At 36.1% G+C, this 18,637-nt stretch overlaps 1 protein-coding gene across 2 annotated transcripts in view; it reads right to left on the bottom strand.

Moving 5' to 3' along the window:
• Positions 1-18,637, bottom strand: part of cntnap2a (contactin associated protein 2a) — a 266,864-nt gene that overhangs the window by 57,913 nt on the left and 190,314 nt on the right. For both annotated transcript variants that reach the window (XM_055037488.1, XM_055037489.1), the window contains exons 16-17: positions 11,289-11,445; positions 3,251-3,378 (exon numbers count right to left, since the gene is read on the bottom strand). In XM_055037488.1, coding sequence (XP_054893463.1) covers positions 3,251-3,378; positions 11,289-11,445 — 285 coding nt within the window. The remainder of the gene's footprint in view (positions 1-3,250; positions 3,379-11,288; positions 11,446-18,637) is intronic.

Genomic DNA, 18,637 nt, shown 5'->3' with positions numbered 1-18,637 from the left:
AGGTTTTAGGAATGATGAAAATTGATCCATTATTTTACAATTGGCAACAATTTCAGTACCAAATATATCTGTCTTTCCATCCTGGATTCAATAGTCGAATGCACAAGTAACTTGCTCAGATATTTAAAAGAATAGAACATGCCAGATCAGTATTGGATTTAACTATAATTAACCCCTGTCCTTTGTCCATATTATTGGAGTTACTAAATATGAAGCAGCTGCTCTTCATATTTAGTAACAGTACTCTAATACTCAGAGTTAATTTTCTCTTTCAATCTTTGAAAGAGGAAGATGTAGGTAGGAAGAAATGATTTCATTTAAAGTTGGTTTTCCCACATTTTCTAAGCTGTATTTGTTGTGGGAGAGGTTTTAATTTCATATAAGAAAGCTGATCTGGAAGACATGAACCAAATTCATGTCTTCAAGACATGAATTTTACCCATGATACGAAACATCATGGGTAATAGGAATAAAATTAATCTTCTTACAAATAGAGAGCAGAATGGGATATGCTCATGGTGGATTAATTTGCACCAGGTTAAAATCTCTGAGCAGGCAGCAGCACACTGAGCAGTGCACAGACACACGCTCAGTTGCATCTTCTAATGTTGATAAACTGATGAAAAAATTTTAACGAAAATTGTGTTTCTGAGAGATGGGATAAAAGGAAAAATCTCCTACATATAAAAAAAAGTTTTACAGATTGCTTGGAGACAAGGAAAGAGTACAAAGATCTACAACATTATGTCTGTTTTTTGCCCACTCTGTGAAATTAGGTACTGACTGCAAACAGTCAGATATTTCCTCTAATATCCAGCATGTTCTAGAAAAGTTATTCAAACGTACAGACATTTTTATACATTGTTTTATGATTGTGTCGCTACTAGACTCAGTTTATAACTTCTTAAACTCGGATTCACTGAACACAGAGGAGCTGATCAAGTTAGAATGATACAGTCGCTGCTCATCCCACCTCTAATGTCCTGGGATTAAAGTAGCAGGTATTGAGAAATGAATGAGAAACTCAAAGTAGTAGCTTTTACAATTTGCTACATTTAACATTGCATGATTTGCTCAAGCAAAATGAAATACAACAGAGTGAGCAAATGCCACAGTTTCAATAATTATTCTGCCTTAACTAACAGAATAAAAACACCGCCTCTGGAACTTTATGTGCAAGCATTTTCTTTTTCGAAATAGCTGCTGTGTTTAACTGCAGGTTTGAAAATAATTTAAAACAATCAAGTCAGGCAGTACCTCAAAGAGAAAAGCAACAGTTTTCTTGCTTTTTCTTAATCTGATAAAGACAAACCTTTTAGTTTCTCTCAATTAGACACTTGGCAACTTCAGCAGTGATAACAGCAGATGTTTACTATAGTACGTAATATTTGAAAAGTCGTCTACTAGTTACATATTCTGTTAATATAAACCATAACCATGTGTTTGGCACTCATTGAGTTAAACTATGTTTTTTTTTTTTTTAAATCACATGCCATTTGCCTAGTCAAGACAATATATTTGCTGACAGTTTTCATAAAAGTATGATATTCGTGCCTAGCTCACATGTAGAAGGAGAATACCTTTTGCCCAACATCTTCTACTACTTCGTAAAACGGCACATGCATTGGCTCTGCTTTGATAGACAACTGTTTAAAAAAAAAAAAACTGCTGGAGTCCCATTAATGGTTTCCCTTAGCGCTGAATAACAAAAGTGGCCTTTGCTCTTTCTGACTGTTTAAAAGCTGCACACAATATATGAAACGGTGATTTTTAATAAGAGCCATATCACAGTGACTGGGGGTGCTCTCTTCATTCAACCTTTGATGTGAACTTCACAAAGGTTATGCAGTCTCTCCAACCAGCTGAGAAATGACTTGAAAATGAAAGTGCTCCCTTCCACAGATGACTTGGAGAAACTCATTAACACACATATTGCTTCTCAATTAGGTCACTGTAACTGCAGTCCTTCAGCCTCGTTCAAAGGTCGCCTTTGCCCCAGAAACTAATCTATATGTGCTCACGCCGGCTTTGAAAGTTTCTCTAAAGTTCATTCAAAGATCTGACTGATACCAGTATGCACAGCATGATTTAGCTCTGGGTTACCTTTTGGAAAACTTTTTATGTATTCTGAACCAAAGTACATCAGATCCCTTCAGCCTCTTTCATGTCTTTCAATACAACGTCTCCAAAATAAAACGCAACTGAAATTCCTTTTTTTAGCTCTTTAGGACTGCTCATCTTTTCTCTGAAGAGCTGACCTGAAAACTTAATAGGGCTCCACTAAACCGATGCAAAACGTAGTTTTGCCTGAATAAGCTAAATAATGTCAGTTCCCATTGTTAAATATACTTTATGATATAGATCCCGTGACTTTTATGGCATCAGTTAGGCACTGAGCAAAGCCATATTTCTGCACCTTCAAATGTTTTGAACAATTAAAAAGAATCTGACAGATAAAGGCATTTCAGGTTTTCTAAAAAAATCAGTGCAACAGCCCTTTAATTGAGCGGCGGGCGTTATATCCTATTTTAGAGTCATTAACCAGTCATGGTGTACAATGATATTCTCTCACAGTGATTTTATTGTTCGCAGAGGTTGGGCGCTCCCTACACTTCCTATTGAGTAGAGACGCAAATAGGCAATAAGAAACTCAGACGGGGGCCGGTGAAAGATAATTCAATTTTTTTGTTATTTAATTTTATTTTTGAGAGCTCACAGCACCCCTAGGCTGTGCTGCCCTGAGCAGTGAGCTATATCGGCCGCATTGAAAATATCGACTATACAAATATCCTGTGAAAAGGTAGAATGACATTTTTAGGCAAGACAATAATTTTTACAATCAGTTTAATTGCAGATAAATTCTCTTTTGCTCCCCCCCCCCCCAAGATTTCATGGTGATTTCTTCAAATTGCAACTCATTTTCTGTACACATTTAATATTCAAAGTTCTGATTGGAAATGTTGGCACCAGGAAAAGAAATCTAACATTAACATAAAAAAAGAGCAATCAAATTTTTCTCATAAAGCTTGCCAACTCATTTTATGCAGCTCAACAAATAAAATTTGTTCAGAAGAAATCCATCAGTCCTGCAGCTCACAAACATTTTACAAAATTATAAAACTCTGTTGTTATAAATCCGTCTTTGTTTTTTTTTTTTTTTTTTTTTTTACCCAAATAGCTGTTTGTCTATCATAAGAGCATCCCATTGCTGCTCAGCCAAGTGTACATGTTTAAATGACAAAATACTTACTATCTCCATGGCAGCGGAGAGGTCCAACAGTGAGTTTGGCCTCAGAACCCGGCCTGTGTGTGTCACCAACTGCAACCTGGCTGACTGGCAGGTGCTCTTTATATGTCAATAGACCAGAATCTTCCCTCCTAGCAAAATGAAAAGGAGCGAGAAAAAGATTTCCCACATTACAAACACATTTCTCCTTTTAGCCTACCGACATACAACCTCTTAACAATTTTGCTGTTTTTGTTCTGCTACTGTACATTGTTCAGATGTGCAGAAAAAAAAAAGAATGCTAAAATAACATCATGATTCCTGACAACACCACTTATGACTGAGTCAGTACTAAATTTCATTAACACCTTTGTGCCTCTCATGGTTCAGATGTGGTTTTTGAAAGTGGTGACACAATAAATTGTGCACAGCATGTTAGCAATGCATATACACACATTAGTCCTTCATCAAACGTATCACCTGTTTGGCTATATTACAGAATGCAAACCACTATGAAATACTTTTAAGCATACAGTGATTTAAAAAATGAGTGCAAATGTATTAGCACCCCTCAGTAAGGATGTGTAAAAAAAGCCTAGAAATATAATGATCTTTTAATGTAGCAACAGTCTCTCAACAACAAAATCCTTCAAACAAAAATAAGTCTTTGTACAAATTACTGCAAGCGCAACTTTTACCCCTACGACAAAAAAATTCAAAATGCAATTAAAACACGATTTTGCCAGCTGTGCATGTTTTCTGAATAAGGCGGCTTTGGGGGGGATTGAAGTCCACAAGATGATGTTACAACCCTGACTCACCAAGTGAGATAGTCACTGCTCTGTATTAACTGACTGGTGCTGCACCTCAAGTGTCTAATATATCAATTGCAAATTACATGTGCTGCCAGCTGGCTGGGGATTTTAAGAAAAAAAAAAAAAACACACACACAGACCACCTCTGTGTGGTGCACATTTGGCTCACATCATTTCTCGCCAAAACCACACAGGGTGTGCTGAATTGTGCTGCGAGAGAACAGATCGCTGGACTTTGGCCAGGTAAAGTGTCTTCAGAAGCAGTTATTTGTGAAAAAAGAGCACAAAAACAAAGGCTTCACACAAGACATCAACATTTGCAACTGTTTTTTTCTCTCATATTTTATTTGTATTGCTCCATAGCAATCTGAGATACTCTGCGTACTTTGTTGCGAATTTTGATGAGTTAATGTTGAGAGGCAAGTCAGTTTATGTGTGTTAACAGTATAGGACTGTTTTGTAGAACAAAATAAATCATATTTCAACATATGATCTTTTCATTGAATCAATATATTCAATTTAAAGGTTAAGATATTCAGAACTACATTAACAACAATAAAAATATAATTTCAATCTTTACTAGGGGTTCCAATAAGCTATAGTGACTATTGTCACCATGCACAGAATGTTTATATTTTCATATTAGAAGAGGAGAATTGTGAATGTGTATATTTACAATGCATATCAACATTTAATCAGTAAAAATATTTTAGACCCAGAGCCTGTGAAAATCAGAGGTAAATATCTGACTGCAGCTCAAAATCTCTTGTGGATAAAAAAAAGTTTAGATCTAGGAGATGATCTACACATATTTCACTTGATGTGCTGATTTGACTAAAACCCGATTATGACTGTTCAGATGACAGTTGTGCAGCAATTCTTACCCATACTGCAAAAAGAAGATTAAATGGATGAAAGAAGCATTTTCAGCAGATTCAAATTAGTGAGCAATAGTTTTACGAGTCTCTTTTGGTGTTGTTTTGTTGACCTGTGAAAAGTTGAAAGCTCTTTGATGAATGCAGTAAAGGTTTTGCCCTGCTTTTTCTTTTTTTTAAATCCCATTGTTAGACATAAATTGCTGCAGCATAACCATAGATGTAGAAAACATCACGCTAAATAATTATAAAAAACATTTTTCCATCTCTCTCTCCCCCCCTCTCTTTCTCAACACAGTTGGTCTTGAAGTGATCTCCAGGGTGCTGACAACAGCTCAGTAATAATCAGACTGATTTAATCATTTAAGGATGGTAAGTTCATTCCTTCTTATCTTGTTTTGGTCATATGCTTAGGGTTCTTTTCCTGTAAATCATGTCATGGTGTTGCATTTATTTTTATTTGCATGCTTGTGAATCTCTGCACCCAGAATGCCTCTGTATGCTTTTTCAGTGACCCATCTGATTCAAATTGTCAGTAAATGTCAGTGTGCTCGTTTCAGTGATGGCATGAGTGTTTAGACAGGTCCCATATTTTACAGATGAGATGGTGCTTTAGGCAATGTTTGCCCTGTCTCTCACAATCATTTTGATGAGAGTTGATCTCGAAACCATAAGTCCAGGAAAATAAAGTTTCTTTCAGCATGTTTGAGTAAGTGCAATTCTGCCTTCCTGCTGTGTGTATCTTGCAGTGAGTCCTCTGAGATTTGGAGACTGCTCTTCATCTTTGTAGAGGAAACATGCATGCCTACAGAAACTGTTTGAGTTGTCGTGTTTGTCCTTGACAATAAAAACCTGTTATTCTGAGCAGCATACAGTTTCTTGCTCTATCAGCTCATTTACTGTTATCTGGATTTCCCCAGTGTGCTTGCTGTTTTAGAAAGCATCAAATTGTGAATTTTCTAGACTTCCCACTTTATAATTCCACCTCCCAATATGGGCCTGATACAGTTTTGTGTTTTATCCCTTTATGCTGTCTTCATTTCAGTGGATGTTTCCATCTAGACGTGAATGAGCAAAAATAATACTTCTTGCGAAGCTGTAAGTAGAAATGAGAACCAATGACAGTGGAGATAGGTCTTAGATATAAACTCTTCCATAAGTTATAGTTAAATTTAATCATAACTTGGGCTATTCAGCTTTCTCAATATTGCATGAACTACTAAAACAATTTACTTCATATACAGTGGTTTTATACATGGTTACAAAACTAAAGTAGATGGAATGAAATGGTAATGTATCGGTATGCCATCCATCAACATACATTCCCAGTACCTGTCTTTTTTGTTCTCTCACTGCTTCTATTACAGTTCTGCAAGCGTCTCCTCTGTTTGGATTTCATTTGTTGCCATGGATTTTTACTTTGTGCATTTATTTAATTTTTATCTTCATCACTTATTCTGTGAGCTTGGCTCCCCTGTGCAGTTAGAACCACTCAAGTGTAATACAAAATGGCATTTAACAATAGTACACTTTGAAACACATAGGCAATGTTATGTTTTCATCTTAATATCAAATATCAGCTGCTCGGATGAAATACACTTGTTTTATTTTTCTTTATGCTCTTTCAAAATCTTGTCTCCATGGTTCATCACACTGCAGTCGTTGTATGTTTAACCAGGTGAAATGATGTTTGTTATTTAAAAGTTAAATTTAAGCTCTTTTGTATGAAATTTGCTTTAACTTCAAGCTCCTTTGAAAAAGTCTAATATATATAGACTATGAAAGAAATGTCCTATTTTAAAAGGTTAGAGGAGGAAATGAGAGTAAACTGAATCTTATTTAAGACACTTAATGATCACTCTCAATTTTGAAAGATGCACCATTTAATTGTTTTTACAGCCAATTACACTGATGTCATTTCTTGCGGTACAAAACTACTCTGAGTAAGCTAAAAGTAAGCTTGAAGACAAATTATGGGTTTTGGATCCACATAGATATATGGTATATGGTTTAGAATGGTTGCCTAATGCAATAGTTTCCTGTTGTACAATTCAAGTAGTGGAATTTGAATGTTGTTTTTGTGATTTTAAATTTTATTTAAAAAAATGCTCCACTTTTCCCCTGAAGTCAGAAAAACGCACATTAAATTCCCTTGCAATTCTAAATTACACTAAGGTGCGACTTTGCACAACTTTGTCATGTTTGTCATATGCACTGGGCTTATGATTGATTGGCAATCTGTCTACTGTGCCTCCCACACATTTACTGCTGGAGATGGCACAGGTAACCTATGACCCTGAGCAGGAACAAGCTCGTAGATTTGAAAGATAGATGACAGGAATCAAACATTACAATAAAAAATTTGGTATTTTTCTTATTCTCCCCTATATTAGATGAGTCAGACTATGCAGCTCTATCAGATTTAGATCTACAGATATATAGTAACATTAGAGTTTATTTAATTTTAAACAGAATGAATAACCCATTAATCAGACAGGAAACATTTGGAGAAAAGCTTTTTTTTTTACATTTTACAAAATGCAAAAAATGTAAGAGGCATTTTGGAGAGTCTATCACCTTCACCTGACGCTCTGACAAATTTAAACTCTAAGCAGAATTATAGAAGTAAAATACTTTATAAGTTTAGTCTGCTCATCTAAATAGAAAATCTGTGGGTGGGTTAAACTCAATGATAAATGCTTTTCTGTCCCTGAAGAACAATTGTACAAGTTACATAACTGTTCTTGGGATGCTGCCTTGTTACAAAAGACGTACAATTTGCAAGTGGTAAATCAGTCATGTAATTGGTGGAGTCGTATAACTCCACCAGTTACATGACTGCTGAAAATACTTCATCACAGGTATAAGAGTGCTGAATTTCTCAATTGTACCACATTGTTTTTTTTTTAAAGACACAAACAAAAATCAAAAACAAAACTGTGCTTTCATAGAGAGAATACTTGATTTACAAATTAAAAAGACAAAACGAGAATTATTTTCACTGTATAACTCTGACATACCTTATTGTACCCTAGAGAATAAAGGATTTGAGAAGAGAATAATACATACATAAAATCTTGTGCAACACATTCCTTTCTATTTCTCTTCTAAATAATTTATGCACTTAGAATAACATTTCTTTAAAAAATAACCAGAGGCCATCCTTGAAGATATGGAATTAGTTATCTTTAATAAGTGCAATAGATTGTCAAAAGAAGGTATTAATTAAAGGCCAACCAAACAAGGACACTGACTTGGTGGCAGTGGACAGATGCACTTTTTAAACCATAGAAAAAACAAATCCAGAATCTTTCTCCTAATTACAGATGCACGACTACAGCAATCAAGGCCCACACTTATCCACTAGTAGAAAAACTGCTTCTTAAGTGTAGAGAAGAAATAATTTATTAGCAAATTGCTCAGTACAATAGAGCAGAAAAATATTACAATATAATTAGAAAAGCCAAGTATATTTTCTGACAATGTATATTTTCTGACTGTGGAGGGTCATTTATTTTATACCTTCTGTTGAACTGTATCAGCTTTCATTTGAATTATTTTTCCCAAAATGTACCATTATATTAAAGTCAAATTATAATTACTAATGTTGAAATCATTCCTGGTATAAAGAAACTTGCTGCTTTAGAAGACAAACTTTCACATGCAGATTAACAAGTGGGACTTTTTTATTTTTTTAATTATAATTTTTTTGTCATATAAAAAAGAATGAACAAAATAATAATAATAATAATAATAATAATACAATATAATAAAACACTGGATCTTGAACATATTGAATTATTCTGCCCCAAAAAATGCAATCATATTTTTTTCCCCTTTGGCATTCAGTCTTCCTTATTTGCAAAAGCTTTTCCCAGAGACAAGGGGAGTTTATTGGCAACATTTTTAGAACACATTCCAGAAGACATACAAAAAATACATGAAAAAAATACTGGTATTGTAGAAATAGGAGTGGAGATGCACAATGTACTGAAGGCCATGGTCTCCACCAGCACTCAGTTTGTCAAGAACTGACATATGTATAAAAGAAAACCTTCTGAGATTTTAAGATATTCATCCTTTAAACATTTTTAGCAATTTTTTCCCAGACTTGAAAACGGCATATTCATAAACCATGCCAATGTAGAGGAATACGTTTTGTTTGTGTGAACAGGGTCCATTCAGCATTTCTTCTATTTTATTTATCAGCTTACACACAATGGTGATAAAATTAACTAAATAAATAAAGCCACAATAAATTGAAGGCTTCATACAGGCAATTAATTACGCCTGATAGGCATTATTGTGTACACCTATACAGTTCCTCGTGAAAACAACTAATGCATAGTCACAAGGCAACAATTAGGAAGAGAAAAAAGGGAATATACCAGAAATTACAGAAAAGGTCCGATCGGTCAGATCTCACTTCCAGAAACTTGTCCGCCATCTTTTCTCTCTGGACTTTTCAGAACCTCTGATCTGTTTTTCTTTCATTTCTGACTTCTGTTTAATGAACCTGATGATCCTCTGGGATTTTGACACACAAATATTATTCGTAATCACAGAAGATGAGCAAAAATGGTAAAAATATCTTGTGAGCAAAGGTTATAAGTGAGGTTAGCGGTAAATGGACATACCGGTTTGAGATCATAGAGAAGCAATAGTAGCTAAAATAAAACTGATTTATGCAGAATGCCATCTTGAAATGCAAAATATGTCAAACTTTGAAGCAGATGTGCTATAACAGCAGAAGATCTCACAGGGTGCCTGAGTAGTCAGCTAAGAACAGTAAACTGTGGCTGCAGTTTACAGAGGCTCAAGAAAATTAGATAAAAAAACAAATTGGAAATATTGATTGGAAACATTGTGTTCTCCAATGAGCTTGAATTTTAGCTTTCAAATCTAAATTGTACACGTTAGGTACCTAAGTACCACTTATGTATTGTTTTGAGTGTTGGTGATGATCATGTCAGTCGTGATGAACACCGCAAAGCCCTCTTATGACTATTTAAAAATAACTATAAAATAGCCAGTATGCCTGAACTTTGTTTCAGGACAAAACATGGTGATTATAGCTATCTTATTTGGTAGCACTAAAACTAACACAAAGTTAAGATATTTATTGCATTGTTAAAATGCAATAAATAGCAGCTTAATGCAGATGGACACTTTGCACCTCTTGCTTGTTCTCAGTGTTTTTGACCTATTACCCTCTAGTAGTTGCATCAATTATTTTTTAACATAAATAAACCAAAGCAAAACAAGTCCCATAGACTAAAGAGTATTGTTTTCTCCCAAAGCCATATCAAGGCCAAACTCCAAATTGCATAAATTCAACAAATCCCAACACTTGCTTCTTTGCTAAACTGTCATACCCCAACACTATTGCACCGTATATAGAATGAATCCAAAAGCACAGCAACAACTGTGATGAGCATCATATTTTATTGGGTGAAAATGCATATACAATATCTAAATGGTGCAATTTATGTCTGCCATCTCCCTTTCCACTTATATTCATTCTGTATTCATTTATTTATTAGCCATGCTGCACTTTTTCTGCTATGGTTTCATTTGTGGAGATGCAGTAGAGCTTAATAATGAAAATCAAAAGAGCCAACAAATTACACACCAAGGTTCAAATTGTGTATGTGCGATACATTTATTATAGATTCAGATTAACTACCAGCTCAGATAAACAGATGTACAAATGGTGCTGCTCAGCAGCACAAAGAGAAATGATAAGGAGGTTGGAGCCTGTTTTGCTTCACTGTTGCATACGTTTCATTTGGATGGATCCGTTTATCTGATCCATCAAATGATTCAGTAACTTGCCCCAGTTTTTTTTAAGAACTACTTTTGCATTAAGAATCAATTATATGCACTGTTTTGTTTAATGGGTTTGTTGATTAGCTGTTTTGCTCTAGTATTTCTTTGGATTTCTTGGTTGTGAAGTTAATATAACATATTTCATTCATTAATTATTAGCCGTTATGAAAAGATTGTTGATAGAGTCATGTTTTTATACATTCTTTCAGCTTCGATGATTCTACCATTTTTCAGGGATGAGAGGAAACTGTACACCCTATGCTAGATAGCATCAGTCAGTCTTAACTTCATTTCCTTTTTCTTTAAGTAAGTTAGTTACATTTGAGAAGGAGTTGTTGAGTAGAACCCATTTCGTCTGAACTTTTGTGAGTTAAATAAACTTGCAAAAAACAATAAAAATCCCCCCAAAAATCCAATGACAGATCAAAGCTACTGTTAGTAATATATTTCCTTTTTTATTAATAATTGAGGCAAGCTTAAATTTCTGTTTATGTTGACCCAAATACTGAGCTCTTACAACAGTACAAAGTTGCAATTACTTACCATTGTTTGGCATCTGCATCACAGTTGCAGTCGTACTTGGGGTCGGTGCAGTTTTTGTCCATGCCACAGGCACACTTTTCTATTCCAGGTCCTGATCCGCCCCAATAAAAATGCTTCTCGCTGCCTCGGCCAACCCACCATGTGTAAGGTGGCCCATCTATGAATGAAACACAAAAAGAAAAGGGCAACCTGTCAGTCTTTTTCATCCTCTATGTATCCACTGTATTGCTTATTTGACTCCATGCAAAACAACAGACAAAAATGCAAACAAATATGGAGGAGGTAAAATTGTTCGTTGAACCATTTAAATTCACTATGTTGAAACGTCAATAACTCCCAAACATTTTGCTGAGGTTTCTTTAAATAAGACAATATTGACTACTGATAGCTGCCTGCTGAATAAAATTCATTTGCTCACCATGTTTAAACACAAAAGTACCTCTGAGACTCATAGACACAGATCAATCAAGGAAGTTTACCACACAAACACAGTTTCAGTGTTGCATTTTTATTCATTTCTACACTAGGCATGTGCGTATAAAAATGTCAGAGTACCTTCACCTATAAAAGGTAAAGAACTGTTGGCTGTCAATAAGAGATGTAATATTGCTTTCTTTGCCTTGAACAATATTTTCTGGCATGTGACGGTAACTATGCTGAGAGATAAGTGTGAATGCATAGGTGGCAGGCAATATATCATAGCAAAGTAAAATACTGAAAAAAAACAATATGAGGTTTAAAAGAATATTAGGTTTCTAACTTTATTTCTAGGAAATAAACTGGATGGTCGATAACAGTTTGTAAAATGCCATCAAAGCCAATAGAATCTTTTGAGCCATCCTTCTTACAGAAAGGGATTGAAGCAGACTCTTGATGAAGCAAAACTGCATTGAGAGGCTTGATATATTGCATTATCACAGTGTGTGGGGCTAAACTCCTGGAGGAAGCTGGAGTTTAGCCCAGCTTCCACACATAGACACATAAAAATCTGTCTATGTGTCTCTTTAGTGAAGACTCTGTGTATGTGTGTGTGCATGCTCTGCCTTGGTGACCCACAGTTTTATTGCTCCTGTGAAGAGAATTAGCTTCATCTCTCTTCAGGCCACTGTTCAGACAAGCCATCATCAGTAGGATTAACAGCGCTGCCTCAAGAGACTTTCTCGTGCTCTCACTTTATGTGTTCATGTAACTGTCTTCTTGGTGTTGCACTTCCATACAAGTGAGAGGAAGTGTATCTAGTACCGTTTCAGCCTCATACTTACAGCAGTGATCCCATAGCACAACCAACCTGGACAGAATATCCACAAGAGCCACTCATCTTGTTAAGTGATTGACCCTGAAAGGGATCTGTTGCCTTTTGAATATGTTCAAAATGAAAGACAAGTGAATGTAAGTACACTCCTCTCACTTTAGATCTTTCAAGTAGAAACTGATTGAAGTATAACTACCAAAGGGATACAAAACATAAGTGTTACTTTTGATTTTACATCTCTCCTTAAGTAAAAGAAAAAATAAGACAACGTGCAAAAACTTATTGCACGTTGTACGCAATGGCTTGTATTTGTGTATATTTGTTTTCTGTACTCTAAGGCTTGTGTATCAGTTAAGCTTTCATAAAGAGATTTAATCTTTAATTTTTCTCTTTGCAGACCTTTGTTTCTATCTGAAACTTTAGTTTTTATATTCTCTGTATTCCATGTACTTCTTTTTTTTATTTTTACTTTGCATTCCTCTTTTAGAATTTTATTGTTATTGTTGGATTTGGGATTTTGCGTGATACTTGCTGCTCTTAGTTTTATGATTACTTAGTTTGTGGTTTCTGCTTCTTCTCAATCATTCATTCCATTAGTTTCTCCCAGGCCTCTCAACTTTCTTGTCATCCACTCAGCTGGGCTCCCTTTCTGTTTCATTTTCCAGTGATCACCTCTCTCTCTGTGTTCATTTTGTCTCTGCTGGAATTTTGCTTTTGGTCTGGTCTTTGAAAGCTAGACTTTGTTTTCCATTATTAAGACCTTTTGTTTTATGCATCAACCCTCCCTCCAGTATCCCTGCTTTCCCATATTTGTGTCCTTCATTCACCCACATGATATAAACCTTTACATATTAGGTAACAAAAGCTTTTTTTCATTTCTGAGCTATATTGCACAAAACAGACAGTTTCATTAAAGCAAAAAGTAAATCCCCCCCCAAAAACATCACTTCTATTTAAACATGCAACAACTTTTAGATTTTGTTAAAGAAATGACCTCAGCCTTGGCAAGTTCTGTTGATTTGCATCATATTTTCCCTGACTCTGAAGTTTCCTCACCAACATCGCAAGTCTCTTTACAACAAGAGCCATGAAACGACCGAAGCACCAGCATGGCCGTGAAAACAAAACTAAAAACTGTTCTGCTGAGGATAAATAGAGAGTAGGAGAGCGCATGGCAAGAACATAAATACATTCTAGCCGCCTTCACAGTCCTAAGAAAATCGATTAGGAATATGTGAAACAGATACACGTATATATCACATGATAAGTAGTTCAATACTGTTCTGTATGTTGTTTGTTTCATTAGACAAAGAAACTTTCTCCTGATGTCTTTTTTAACCGTTAACCGTAACCCGTTGTCTTTCGGCATGCTCCATTTTTTTTAAGCTGATAGCATGCTGATCACTGACCACAACTGTTTCTTGATTTGCTTGGAGCGTGAATAGTTTTCAAAACTTCAAACTTTGCATTATTATTTATCTCATTCTCATTTTCTTATACTTTCTTTACAAAGCTTCATCAACAGGGAACTGGCTCTTTAGGCTACAGCTAACCTGGATGGTGATATGATTTATTCTACAGGAACCGTGATATAGTCACCTGCTGCAATTGTGCAAAAGTTGCACATGTGCACATTTACATAATGGGCAGAATAATTGTGCCCATTATTTTGAAAAAAAAATTAAAAAAAAACTATTCAGAGTAATGGGCACAATTTCTAAAAACCAAGACAAAAAATGGATGTGAGGTAGGTGCGAGAAAAAGTGGGGTAAAATCACACATCCTCTTTATGAAGGCAGCAGCCAAAATTATGCATTAGATCTGGTCTACTAGAGCAAGTATAGCTAGGTGGAGGTATCAATGAAGCCAGCCCTTTGTGTAGCCCTCTGATTCACTCTCTGACATTCTTTCTTGCTCCTCTATGGTCTTCCAATGTGTGAAATTGAAGGCCAGGACTGCACTGTCCCAAAACGACAAGGTAATCTACTGGTTTGTTTCACACATCTGTTGGAAACTGTCCAAACAAAAAGTCCAAACAAAACCTGCGCCAAATAAGAGTGCTTGGACACTGAGGTGGCGGGATGCAGATGATTCTCAGCTGTGGAGGAAGAGGATTTTTAATGTGGTTCAGGGACAAGTGCCGGGTGGTACTGATTGGCACAACTGTGGAGCATTACTAATCAGTCTTCCTCTCTCATTATAGGGAGTGTTGGAGCCAAAAACTAAGAAACACCAGTCTCACAAAGAGTTGCCACCATATGGTGGCCACAATCTATGAACTGTTCAAAGCTCCTTATTGCAAAAAAAAAAAATAAATAAAAAAAAAATAAAAAAATCTTGTTCTTGGGAGAATTAAAGCAAGTATACTGACATAATTTATTGCTCTGTTATAATCCTGATTGGGAAAACTTGGAGATTTCCTGGTGGGCCGGTCTGACATTTACGGAGAGGTTGTCTCTGTATTTAACTCGATGTAACAGGGTCTATGGCCATGGTGATTGTTTAAAAGAAGGAAAGTAGAAAGTATTTAAGCTCTAAACATTTATTTGAAGAAAATATATTTTCTGATATGAAAAAGGATGTGTTGAACAGAATGTTGTTTGACATGTGCACTCATGTTGAAATCTACACGGTGAAGCAAAAACACACTATATTACAAAGCCTTGAAAAAGAGTGGACTATTGTAGATTTAACATGTTCTATAATATACAAAAGATTTAAATAATAGTTTGATATCTAAAGTGGGCTGATTGAAGTATAACTACCAAAGGCATGAAGCTTAATCACATAACTTTCCAATAAAATGTATTTAGTTTTGGGCTTGTAAAGTTAATAACAATGAAAAAAAAAATCCATGTACTTTTTTGTAGTACTGCTCCTCTAAGTAAACTCTGAGGCTGAAGTGTTTAAGTAAAACATTTAAACTCACAAATCCGTAGCTTTTTTCTTGTCTCATGGAAAGAACATAAAAATTTCAAATCACTTAATAATTTGCCTCTTAGCTTCAATGCCTTATAAAAGTTTTCTAGATTTTTGTAGGTAAAAACAGCAAAAACTAAGAATTGCAGTGTCAACATGACACACTTTTGACCACTTTCATATCTTGGGTTTCTGTGATGGGGTGAAGAAGAAAGGAGGCAGGAGGAGGGGAGCAGTGAGGCATCAGGTGGAATGGGAGCCATGTACAGTGCCAGTTTTAGTCGCCTGTGTGGTTTGGTTTGTTCTGCCAACACAAACAACTCCTGAGTGGAGAAAGAGAGAGGAAAAAGAGTGAAAAGAGAGATGAGAGCACAGCAGCATTGATGGGTGAAGATGTTAGGGAGGAGAGATGAAATCAGCCTGGCACAGAGTTCAGATGAAGATCTGTGGAGAGAGGCCGCTGCCAAGATGGCTCCGAGTGGCTTCTTTCGGTGTGAAGGTACGTCCTTGTGTCTTTGAGAAGAAAAAAGTAGGCATCTCTTCAAGGGAGAAAACGTGCAAGGTAAAAAGTGTGATAAGTGTACACAAAGTGGTAGAACACACTCACATTCGTGCAAGTCTGTCTAGTGCAATGAAATAGAATGTGTTTAACATTCAACCATCCATCCACTGTTAAAAATAACCAGTTTTATAAAAGCTTAGACAGCATGTTTGTCTGTTCTTTATAACCTTAACTCTCTGCATCTATCCTAATCCCTTTCTGCTTCACCACCAAATCCCCCCACAAACATGGATAATGTTTATAGGAGAGGAGAAAGCAGCCATGACAGATTGATAAGACCTGGGGTTGTGTCCCTTGAGGACAACCACACAGCAGCACTTGTTGTGATCTATTTGTTACTTAAGTAATATACAAAAATGCGTATACACAACCACCCACCCACAGACACACTCAGTTATTTATCTCCTCTCTTATCCAGGAGGTTAATGTCCACATCTTCATCATGTCTGCTCTGTTTTGTTGAAACTCCCACAACTACAGACAGATTGAGCCGCAGAGAGAAGACACAGAGGTGAACAGATGCAGTAGGACAGATATAGGGGGTTAAGAGTTAGGAATAATGACAGTAAGAAAAACAGGCCTAGTGATGCAGAAAAATGAGATATTTTGCTGTGTGAATGAAAAGCGGTCTTATAGTTTCGTTCTGTCATAAACATCCATCTTCAGTGAGCAATCTGATGCAAAAATGGAAGGCAGAAAACTCATATTTGAGTTTTTCTTCCTGATAAACCGAAATATCAGCTTGTCATAGTCAATTTCTATCTTTTTTCCTGACATTGCCTCCACTCTATCCCACTTTGATGATTGAGGGGATTCAAATTTCCTATATCAAGCACTTGAGAGTCACAGACAGTTTGAGAACAAATTGAGTTTTGCTGAGTGGGCAGCGGTTGGCCCTGTTTTGGGTTTTATATCTATTTTTTGGCCATCCACAAGTCGTGTCAGGGGACATTAGTTGGTCCCCGTCCATGAGGAAGAATTCTTACAATTTCCTCCAAGGGCCCACTTTGTGACAGTAGGCAGAAAAATAACCCTGCTTTTGAAATTCAATGAACTGGACTATATAAGAGTTAGACAAATGTTCACTTTGGAAAAAATGGCGTTGAAACAAAAGGTATAGTGTTTCTGTGTATTGAATAGAGTAACAATTGTTATATTATTAATGGTCATTATGTAAAAATACCAATTTGACATAATTAGGTCATTTCCACTATACCAACTGAAGTTATGTAATTGTGTTATTCAAATGCTGGATATATCAAACATAACCTAAAAGAAATTTGGCTTCACAATTTAACATTATTGTGGGAAAAAATTATTTCCAAGGACTGTTCAGGTAAAATCACTCAATCAGGTTTATTTATGAATTGTGCAAAACTCAGAGCTCGTAAGACAATCAATAATGAAGCAAGTCTGCCTGCCAGATAAAAAGCTCTGCCAGCCAGAGACAACACATGAGTTTCATACCAAGGACAATAACTCCAAAACAAGGGGCAAGACAGTGTGGTTCTGATGCACCTGTGGAAAACAACCTCCAACCTTGTAATGTAACCCAAATAGCTTTGTCTTGATTGTACTATTCAGGAACTTAGAATAAACTTATATCAATACAACTAGCAGATGTGACAATATTGTAAATTTTCCACTTCAACGTCTTCAAATTGGGCTTAAAGAAGCTCCTGCTCTTTCCAACACTGTGCCTTCAGCATGTGCATTGACCCATTAACAGCCACTGTTACTCTGAGAAATAGCTCGTATGATGACCTCAGCAGATATGCAGTTCCACCAGGTGTTTGCGAATTGCTACGGGCGCTAGTCTCAAGGAGCTCAGTGGTGGAGCTGCGTGGCTCTTGTGAGGTGGAATCTCAGCTTTCAACTTGCAGCTTTGAGGAGGCGCTCCGTGGAAAATTAAGCTTTTTCTGCACCCTGAATGGCTGCCACTGGAGATTAAAGGATTTCTCAAACAAGCATGGAAGTATCAAAGCCACACTCCAGGTATGTTTTTGAAGAGGGAATGAAATTATAACATGATGTAATGCTCAAGAAAGAAAATTTTCCAGTAATTTCTGTGATTTATGTTTTTTATCTCTTTGCATTTCTGATGGTGCACTGTGTATATTGAGAGCAAGCAAGAGACAACTCAGTTTAGTCCTTTGCAGATGTACTCACGCTGACCATACAAAGCCATGTCTCCATGGCTAAATGACTACATCTAAAGTGTCCTATCGTAGATAAAAAATATATGTTTTAGTAATATATGCATTGGCACTGCAGCATCACATATCTATTGCCTCTTAAAGCAACATGGCGTGAGTTTACTCAGTACAGGAAATCACCATTAGAAAAGAAAAAAAATGCCCATTTGTTTTATTACCTAATCTATTCTATGAACCACACAATACAGTGACTATTCCACATTGCCTTGATCGTCAATCATCATCAAACATGTTCTGGCAAGATATTGTTCCCTGTTTTGGTATCCTGTCATCATCCTTCGTCAGCTGCCCCAGTTTATGTGTCACCACAACTAATCACTTAACTATGTGATTACTTAAGTGATTAACTAACTAATCACTTAACTAGTTAATCACTTAACTAAAACCTGTTATTCATTGT

Source organism: Poeciliopsis prolifica, unplaced genomic scaffold (assembly GCF_027474105.1).
Source record: "Poeciliopsis prolifica strain line A6 unplaced genomic scaffold, Auburn_PproV2 SCAFFOLD012, whole genome shotgun sequence".
NCBI lineage: Eukaryota > Metazoa > Chordata > Actinopteri > Cyprinodontiformes > Poeciliidae > Poeciliopsis > Poeciliopsis prolifica.
This window is presented reverse-complemented; position numbering and strand designations above follow the sequence as displayed.